We start from the raw sequence: 11,238 nt of genomic DNA on the forward strand, positions 1-11,238 counted from the left end.
GTATCGGTACGAAACATTACTGTCTCTGTTGGGGAAAGTGAAATGGGGAATTAAGGGGTAGTCTGCAGTAACACAATTGAGTTTTTTTTCGTCTAGGCCTACTATAGAGTAATTCGGCAGAAATTCTTGAAAACATAATAATATAAATTTGCTTTGGATAACTTCTAATTTATAAAAGTCAGTTGTAACAGAATTTCAGAGCTACGTAAAGATTAATTTTTGGTTCTACGGAATATATCTGTTACAGTAACAATAATTATTAGAGGAGAAAAATTCGCTCCGGCGCCGGAGATCGAATCCGGGTCCTTGATTCTACGTACCAAGTGCTGTAACCACTGAGCTAAGCCGACGTTCAATCCACAGCACCGGATCGAATCTCTCTCCTCTAGTATTTTTCCTTTCACTTAGATTCTTCGCCCAACAGTACATATTGCTGTGGAATCCCGGCCACCAAGTCTCTCAATTGAGAGCGCTCCTTGTATAATGGCAGTTGACTTAATATATTATGTCAATATATATGTCGAACTTGGAGTCAGGCTACAAAGGGAAAAAAACTAGAGGAGGGGAATTCGATCCGGTGCTGTGGGTTGAACTTCGGCGTAGCTCAGTGGTTACAGCACTTGGTACGTAGAATCAAGGACCCGGATTCGATCTCCGGCGCCGGAGAGAATTTTTCTCCTCTAATATAAACTAATAATCAGAATTTCAGACAATATATACATTTTCAAGGTTTGTTTATCAGGTTTAATGTGCCAGGAATTTAACGGAACACTTCATGGAATGTAAAGTAGTAGTATTGTTAGTATTAACATAGAAGGTTTAATTACTCTCAAAAAAAGTGACAGAGAATTCATGAATCCCTATAATTACGTGAAACATTTACTGTACATTGTTCGTGACTCCATATTGCGAGCATGGTTGAGGCTGTAAGGATGTTTAGGATTTGAAATAAAATTTGACGTTTATTCTCATTTCTGTATTTATGCTCCCCGCATTTAAATTTAACACGACGGAGGCTTCTTGTCAACTACTCCATAATCCCTATCCCACGTCCCCAGCCCCTAAGAAAATTCGGGCGCCATAGAGACTCAATATAATGTAAGATAAACTTCTTTAAGTGTAACCTGAGGGTTGTGCCTGGAGATACTTGAAACGATTCACACTCCAATATATCAATGAGTCACGTATTTGAAATATTTTAATGAATAACAACATGTTATTATAGACAATTGGATTCATTTGGAACTTAATGCCACAGTTAATTTCTTCGAAATTGGACTATTTTACATTAACTACATCCATATTTTTATTCCCCTCATTATTAGTTACATCCAATTATGTATAAATAATTATTTTTATTAAATGAAATGTAAATTGAACATTTCGTTAAACTTTAGAAATAGAAAATAAATTCATTATTCTTTCATATTAATTTATTTCCGCTTTACTTTTTATCACGGCTGGACTGCCTGGATTCAAAACTGCTATCTTTAAATACATTGTAATTTAAATCATTCAAAGCTACTGCAATTATCGACTTCCCAACACGCTAATTGTAATATGAAAATGTACAGTACATCCTAGTGAAAATGATGTTCGGTATCAAATTATACTCCCTTACCATTAACAAAATGTTTTCGGTTAATTTCAATATTTTTTTAGTTATATAGCTGAATTTAAGATGAGAAATTTTCCTCGGAAAGTTATATCAGTCTTAGAAATATCAATAATAATAATAATAATAATAATAATAATAATAATAATAATAATGATAATAATAATAATAATATCTAATAATAAAGATAGTAATAATGATGTCATAATTAATATATTTACTTATCGGTGTCGAATTTATCTTGGAAAATCTCGTGAAATATCTTCCAAGCAGAATGACATCAATACTTACCTGCAAAAAGAAAAACATATCTTGTGAAGCAAATTATATTAAAAATTAATAAAATTACACGGGATTCATAATTCCAATATTCAGTGAATACATGACGTCAGTCTTCTCATTCGTTTTACCAACACACATTTGAATTCTCTTTGAATAAACTATGAATGGAACTATTTTTATTGTACATACTTAGCTCGCTCTATTATAACGAAAATAAGGTTGAGAGAATGAAAAATATAAAGAGCGCTAACAGAATGAAGTTTCTGACTGCTTGTTTACATTTTCATTCCAAAGTTGTCTTTCCATATGAACTGCATAAAAGTAATGACAGTTTCTGTAGAGAGCTGATTTCTCTGCAAATGCTGTACGCTTTAGTCTAGTAGCCTATAACTCAACATAGATTCAAAACGTTTGATTCGTGTGATGTAGTATGAAAATTAAAATATTTCATTTCCTTGTCACTTCTATTCATTTAACATCAAAGAATGTCCTTATGATTTTCGTATACAGGTAAACAGGTACAAAAGTAACCCTCTAAAAATTATTTTCAACGAAACTAAAAAACACCTACTGATTGAAATAGGAAGTAATACGTTCCTAAACTATTTAACAATATTTCTGTGATTTTTTAGATTTTTTTAAATTCATGTTTTCTAGTAAAATGCCTCCCATCGTTACCATATAGTTTCATTACATACATACATACATACACACATACATACATACATACATACATACATACATACATACATACATACATACATACATACATACATACATACATACATACATACATACATACATGAGTGTTCTGTTCATGGGCAGGTCTTTCAAAGCAAACCTAGCATTCTCAAATCTCTCCTATTTTCTGCCTTCCTCTTATTCTCCGCATATGATACACATAATTATCTTAATGTCGTCTATCATCTGATATCTTATTCTACACCGAACATTTCTCCCGTTCACCATTCCTTCCATTGCATCCTTCAGTAGGCAGTTTCTACTTAGCCAATGACCCAACCAATTCCTTTTCCTCTTTCTCATCATTTTCAGCATCATTCTTTCTTCACCTACTCTTTCCAACACAACTTCATTTCTTATTCTGTCTATTCACTTGATACGCTCCATTCTTCTCCATATCCACGTAGTTTCATTAAGGACAGTATTTTACTGCAAATAACGCAACACATACTCTTGTCTTAATCTGAAAACAAAATAATTCACGCCGCATTCTTTTTTATAGTATGCCCTGCTCTTTTTTCCACCGTACTGTCAGGTTATTCAAATTTCGCCACTGCTTCGACTTGTGATTATCCACTAAGAGAAAAAGAAGACACGAGACATTATGACGTATCTGGCCCCGGGAACCAGATTTATCATAATCTGATCTTGGGTATCCTGTGTTCTCCTAATTGGGATACATGGTCTAGCTATTTTGATTTATGTTAGAAATTTATTTTTTCAGTCGTTGACTTTACTACTTTATATATTTTGTTAGGTGTTAACCTTTACATAATAAGTTGTGTGATGTATGAATGTTTTCGTTGAGCATTTCAACATCATCAGATACAAACTGTCATTTTACAATATCAATACTCTCAGTGTTATCTACACAATCTACACATACAATACATATGATAGTAAACATGTATTGTATGTGTAGATTGTGTAGATAACACTGAGAGTATTGATATTGTAAAATGACAGTTTGTATCTGATGATGTTGAAATGCTCAACGAAAACGTTCATACATCACACAACTTATTATGTAAAGGTTAACACCTAACAAAATATATAAAGTAGTAAAGTCAACGACTGAAAAAATAAATTTCTAACATATTTATGGACTTTTCTGAAAATTACGCAAAATGAATTGCAAAATATTTTGATTTATATTTTTAAATGTTTCTCATAATGATTCAAAGTTGAGTTCTTTCAAAATATCCTTATTCTTGTATGGTCGAAAATCCAGTCCACTTATGTTCCTTTATTCTAATATCCATATTTAGTTGCCATATAAGAGGACAAAAAAGCGAGAGTTCTATGAAATTCTAATCTAGAACATTTCTGAATTAATTGTGGATTTAATGAATATAATTCATTAAGTTGAAATTGATCAGGAAGAGAAAATGGAATTGGCTGTGTCATTGGCTACTGCCCACTAAAGGAAGAACTGGAAAGAATGGTGTAAGGGAGAAAAGTTCGGGGTAGAAGAAGATATTAGATCAGACGTGGGCATCAGGAGTACATGTCGAACGGAGTCGAACGCAAGGACGTGATCTCCCTCCCTCCACACCCCTATCTGGGGTACCTGTCCGACCGGTTGAAGTACTATACTGGCAGTCAGCAGTGGATTTCACTAAAAAAATGTCGCTCTCTAAGGAAGCTCCTGAAGTAAAAAAGTCCAAAAATATTATTTCCACAAAGAATGGGAAAATAAATTCTTTTGTTGCGAAGAAGGGGAAAGTGTTAGGTGCTTATTATGCTACAAAATTTTACTAGCACGTTGAGCGACATTATGAAAAGACTCGTTTTAATGGAACAATTTTTTTTATTTTATTTTTTATAATAATAGTAGTCCACATCTGTGCAGTAACGGTTAGCGCGTCTGGCCGCGAAACCCCAAGTGCAAGTGCACAAATATGGCTGGTTTAGATGTATATAAGCTTAAACAACTTTGCAAAGTAAAAAATATTCACATCTTCGGAGTTTTGTTATGAAAATTGCTTCCATGTTTGGCTCAACCTTTATTTGTGAACAGTTTCTTTCTCAGTTGGCCATTGTAAAATCCAAATCAAGATCACGCATTTCAGACGAAAATTTATTCTATCAGCTCACAATTGCAATGTCTGACATTACTCCAAATTTTGAAACACTTGCTGATTTACGTGACGAAGAAGAGTAACATTTGTAGAAAACTGTGTATCTTTTTGTCCTGCTTAATTACTTAACTTTCCGTGTTTCAATACTTCACGCGATCCACCGCTGAGTATTACGTTAACAGGTGATGCGTGTTGCAGCAATCAGAGTAGTACGGCGCATCTCTTTAAACGCCCACGTCTGTAATAGATGATAGACGACATTAAGATGTATCGTATGCTGAGACTAAAAGAAAGGCAGAAAATAAGAAAAATTGGAGAATTATGGGTTTGCAGTGAAAGACCTGCCTTTGAATGAATGAAACCTAATATTTATATGTATTTATTTATAATATTTCACATTGTTACAGATTTCTATATATGGTTTTAAAAGCCAAATCTTAAGAATGTTATAAAGAAAACTACTATGTTATACACAATATTGAGACGAATCTGAGTTCGTATTCTAATTGAGGCACTAATATTTGTCTACTAACACTACTATTTCCTAACTCCCATATTATTTCTAAAACCATAATATGTAACATAACATCGTGTGGTCCCATAATGCGGGACGTTTAATATCATGGGTATGAGATATTGGTAGTTAAGGAAATTGAATACAAAACGAAAATATATTTCTGAAAGTTGACAAATGCGTTCATTTTCATTACAGCACAAAATGACAGCGAACGAGTTTGATCTCTGATCCTTCATAAAATGAAGCCAGCACGCTATATTACAATTAGCGGTTTCTTTCGCAATAAATTTTCTGTATCTGTAGCTCATAAAGTCTGCCAGTCGTTGAAAATACGCTTTGACAATTACGGACACGCGCTCTTAACAGGTTGGTGTGATACAGAGGGCGCCATATATATATGAAACAAATGAACATATCAGAACCTTCAAAGCTATGTGCTTTCTATCTTATTAATATTGAAACGTTAACTATCAAACAAATTAGAAGAGCATTTAGAAGAAAAGGTTTGTACTGCACAAAGGTTCATACTTAAACCATACAAATTTTATAAAACTATATCAATTTTATTGAAGTAATAATATTTATTTATGTAACTTGTGTGTAAAATATTAGTGAATAGATTCTGAAATTAGGACAGTGCAAAATATCCACAACACTCATAATCTACTTAAATTAATCTTATTTATTACCACAACAAAAGAACACATTTTCTAAATAAATAAATCTACACTAATTTAAAAATCATATCCTACGACGTACAGAGGGAAAAAATTTCTTCTAGATTATAATTGTAGGTCTTGGAATAAATTAATATTAAAAGTTAATAACATTTTGTTTCTGTAATAAAAAGTGATGTAAGAAAGTGCCAAAATGTTTGTGATGAAGATTCTTAACAACACACCTCAGATAAAGTTACTTCATTTCACAATCGTTGGAGAATGTCTATTTTTTCACGAAAAACTGCTCACAAAACCCACGCTACTCCGAAGCCAGCGCTTCGTCTCTTTCGAGTCACGAGTGTCTCTTCAAAGCGACAAGTGGCATCTGTCTCGAAAAGAAAATTCGCGACGATTTTGAATTTAATATTCAATATTGCAAAGAGATTGTGCAATATGGTATAGAAACATTGGTGGGACATTATATAAAAATTCTGGAAACGGTCAGGATACATTTTAAATTCTTTCATCACACCGGATATACCATAAATCCTCCCTTTTTTCAACAACAAAGGGTGCACACAAAATCTTATCTGTGTTTGTATATTAACGAGTTGTATGAGAGCCAGAGCATCCTCAACGTCTGAAGAAGACATTATGAAAGCTGTGAGGCGCGGAAGTGTCGCAAGGATTTTTGACTCTTCAGTATACTTTGCTCACGTCACGTCCGCGTCATGTCTCCGCCCGACATCTAGCCTACGTCTTCTCTGCATGAATTGCGCCTAAGCGATCTATTTGACAACCGGGTTTTGAACGTAGTCAGTGTCTAACAGCCCCTTCAGATATGAGGTAGGGAGTTTCAATGACAAAAAATTGAAACGGTGAATGATAAAGTGTATCGGGAAGTGTTACGATGAGGTATATTCAATGTGCCGGAGATCTAAGCTCGATTATTTAGTTTAAGTTATAATTGAAGCATAAATACACAAGACGAGACGACATATAACTTGGGACTGAGGTGCACAGAATTTTGAATGGAAAGGTCTGCGATCGTTCAGACGGAGCCAAGATAAATATTCGAAAAACTGTGAAATATGATCGTATCGTCAGACATTGCTCACACATCTTATACGCATGTTATGAACACGTTGTAATTTGTTCGAGAGTTGGGTGCAGTGAACAACACGTCACAATAATCAAAGTGCGGCATTACGAGTGTTTGAACTAATGTTTGTTTGAGTAGAGCCGGAAAGAAATGCTTGAACTGGCTTAACGTGTGAATGGACGAGCAGATTTTTTTTTTAGAATTTTACCATTATCATATTTCTTCACACTCTCATTGTCATAACCATCATCGTATTCGTTAACCCATTTTAACCTAGCGTTACCATATGGTAACGCAGTGCAGAAAGCAATACAACTTGCTTCACACCCGTCCTTAATGAATAAAACTGGATTTTTTCTTTGTGAACCAATCCTACATGATTGGTTCTTTCTTATTACATTATGAAATCACAACTTTATTATATCTGTTGGGCAAGAGTAACTGCGCAATTTAGATATTGCTTTCTCAGCTGCAATTTTGGAGAGCAACAAGAAATAAGATAATTTATTTGTTACTTTGATTAACTTGATTGCAATGTTTGCTGTGGTATTTTACTTATTGTTGATTGAGTATACGCGTACATCAAGCAAAGGATTATAATCCGTAACATTGTTGTGGATATAATACATTGTTTCTTACTTTACCATATGGTAACGCTAGGCTAATATGTTGTCACTCATTCTTTGTGCTCTCTTGCTACTAACAGTAAGACGCAGGAGTTACAAGAAAGTACAAGTAACAAAATGAATGTTACAAACAGGCGCGTGGAAGTGCATAAGATACCTTTGGAATTAGAAAACGAAAAATTAGAGCATTCTACATAAAGCCACCGAAGCCCAATTTTGTATCTGACGAGAACTCTCCAGATGTAGAGGGTGGTATGTTCAACAACCTAAGTGGAAGGAAACTGAGTGCTGAAGCTGAGGTTATTTTTGTTAATAGTGACAGAATAGATGGACCAGACGATATTTTTTATAGAAGAAGAGGAAATTGAAGAGTCATCTGTGATAGAAAGAGAATGATACCGTCGACATTGCAATGTATGGAAATGGTGACCATCAGGGAAATATAAGTTGGAACCAGTATGTTACAACATTTCAATCGATTTCTCCAGAGAGTGACTTTTAGATAGAAGTGTGACAAATTTGGTTTTCTCTATAAAAATCGCTTTATCTATGTAAAAACTGTTTTAGTCCATTTTCACATGGTTGTTACACAAAATGCTTGGCAGCCAAGTAGAAGGTCAGGCTCACCATTGACTGAATTAGAATTCAAATGGGAGATTTGAAGAAGTCGGGAGCATCCCAAAGGCAAGGGATTACCGTCTACTTCCAAATACAGCGTTATTGGAGCTACGAGAAGTGTCCTGAAAGTAAGCTTCCCTGAGGCCGTTTGCAGAAATAAAATACAATTTTATGGAAAGATTTATTCGAACAGATACAGGAATTGTTGAGCTATTTATTTCAACATATTTTTCACTCGAATTCAGACTTTTTCATACCGTAGGATCAACAGTGAGGTGCAAACGACTGTCACACTTAGGTTCCGATTCCAGGCGGGAGATTTCTGCGAGGGACAAAAGTAATCCCACGGTATGACAAATGTCTCAGTTCCGGTGGGAAATATGTTGAAAAATAGCTAAACAATTGCTGTATCTGTTCCAATAAATCTTTCAATGACATTGTGTTTTCTTTCTTCAAACGGTTCCGCGGAAACTTACTTTCTGGACGTCACTCGCAGTACACCTGATTATATAAGATACGATGGAATGGAACATTAGTGATTCCGATACTCGGAAACAAAAGACTACGATGTGCTGGTGAGAATGCTCTTCTGGCATACAGCGTTCTCAAAATTTGATGTAGATCTATGCAGCCCATGTTTTTGTCATATCATAAGAATGTTTTACCTTACTACACTAATATGTGAAAATCACACAAAAATAATGTAAACTATTATGTTAGGAAAATGTGTTTTGTTCATACGAGTTTATGTGACAATTTATGATTTTCTATAAACTTTGATATATGTGTGAAAGCACACTGATGGAGACTAACGTGTCCTATAACGAGCAAATTATGAATCTTTGTTCATATATTGTGAAACTAATTTTCTTATTTTTGTATTTTTTGTATTATTTGTATGGTGTGTGGTATTGTGTGGGGCAGAAACTTGGGCTTTACGAAGAAGTAAGAGAAGTGAATAAAAGCATTTGAAATGTGGACATGGAGAAGAATGGAACGTGTGAAGTGGACAGATACAATAAGAAATGAAGCTGTGTTGGAAAGAGTAAGTGAAGAAAGAATGATGCTGAAACTGATCAGGAAGAGGAAAAGGAATTGGTTGGGTCACTGGCTGAGAAGAAACTGCCTACTGATGGATGCACTAGAAGGAATGATGAACGAGAGAAGAGTAGGAGTAGAAGAAGATACCAGATGATTGGCGACATGAAGATATATGGATCATATGAGGAGACAAACAGGAACGCAGAAAATAGAAAAGATTGGAGAATGCTGGGTTTGCAGTGGAAGTTCTGACTTTGGTCGGAACACTGAATGAATGATGAATGTATTATTTGTCTGTTAAAGTTCAGTTAATTTCAATAAATTGAACGTAAGACGTCATAATAAGGAAATAACTCATTCTTTAAGATTTGACAACATAATAACCTAGCGTTACCATATGGTGACAAGCTGTAATTCCACATATTCGCTTCAACAATGGAAAATAAGAGCATTTTTGTGTTCATTTACATCCATTTAATCTGTCTATAACGAAATAAACGAAAAACTTTACGAAAAATAATTCAGGCTTTTAAGGATTAATATTACCATCATTATTATCACCACACTATTCGTTAGCATATCCATCGAAAAAGACGAGGTTTGGATCAACTTAAGGGAGAGTCGGGTAGTATCGGACATCGGGTAATATCGGATAGTGCGTTTCTTTCATCTACCACCATATGGTAGTACCTGAATGACATGGTTACGTTTCTCTATGCGACATCACAGAAACGTAACCATGTCAATCAGGTATCATCGTGTGGTAGATGAAATATACTCACTGTCCGATATTACCCGCTGTCCGATACTAACCGACTCTCCCCTACAATTTTCAGTTCTTCTACCGGAACCTCTCTACTAGTCACATCTTCATCTTTGTATAACTCAGAAATTCTTTCGTAATGCAACACGGACAAAGTCTATAACAGCTAAGTGATTTATTTAGGGACGTAACTTCTAGGTCAATTATGAACCGTTCATAAAAAATGTCGCTGAACTATTGAGATACATCTTTCTATTCCAATCCGTTATAATAAAATATGTTCTTGCTATTTACAGCACGAGGAAGGGGGAAGAATTGGAAAGACAGAACATCGGAAAATCAAGTCCTCAGTGACTTCGGTCTGGAGGAATGGCGGGAGTCAGGTAAGGTTAACGGAAAATTAAAGTTCCATTTAACATGTCTACTCCCGTAAGTGTTCTTATTAGTCGTGAGTTAGACGTGATTCAATTGATTTTATGATTCAAGTGTTGATTCATGTTTACACCAAGGCTATTTGCAATATAATATACTTTACTGACTTCCAAAATGTATGGTTGAAAACACCTTACAAAGTCATTGTTGTAATATAATATTGCGACGCATCTACGTATCTTACATACATTTACGATGTACGTAAAGGTGCAGATGTCTCAGAGTTATTACTAATAAAATTTAGATCGAATGAAGTATTAAAAACTAATAACGTCATCGCTGTACACAGCGTCTTGTTTCTGGAAGTTCTTTCTGAGAATCGACACCAAGTACTATGGCATGGGTACTTACCAAGATCGGGCGTCATATGAATATATGTATTATTTTTAGGACTAACTTATTGCTGTTTTAAAATATACAAAGAATAAAGTTTCTTATATGCATGTAGCGGTAATTTTGAATTACATACGTCACTACATATTATTTTGTAGTAGAAACATTTATATGACACAAAATGAGACACAATTAAATTGTGGGTTTAATTTATTTTAGGACATAAGGGCCGGGATTAGTATAAATAAAAGTTAAATGTTCGTCAATTTAACTATTACCGAGAATTTAAGTTTTCACTGTATATCATAAATATTTCGTTAAAAGTAATTAAACTGAATATTGTTGTAGTTAGTAATACGTACAGATCGTGTTTTGTTATAAAATGTCGGAAATAAAGAGAATTACTAATAACTCAGAGATCGAAAATA

At 34.4% G+C, this 11,238-nt stretch overlaps 1 protein-coding gene across 1 annotated transcript in view; it reads left to right on the top strand.

Annotated features, from left to right (window-relative positions):
- The window catches only part of LOC138711635 (cell adhesion molecule DSCAML1-like), a 719,252-nt gene that overhangs the window by 693,347 nt on the left and 14,667 nt on the right, over positions 1-11,238 (top strand). The window contains exon 12 of the mRNA XM_069842766.1: positions 10,342-10,428. Coding sequence (XP_069698867.1) covers positions 10,342-10,428 — 87 coding nt within the window. The remainder of the gene's footprint in view (positions 1-10,341; positions 10,429-11,238) is intronic.

This window comes from Periplaneta americana, chromosome 13 (assembly GCF_040183065.1).
Source record: "Periplaneta americana isolate PAMFEO1 chromosome 13, P.americana_PAMFEO1_priV1, whole genome shotgun sequence".
Taxonomy (NCBI): Eukaryota; Metazoa; Arthropoda; class Insecta; order Blattodea; family Blattidae; genus Periplaneta; species Periplaneta americana.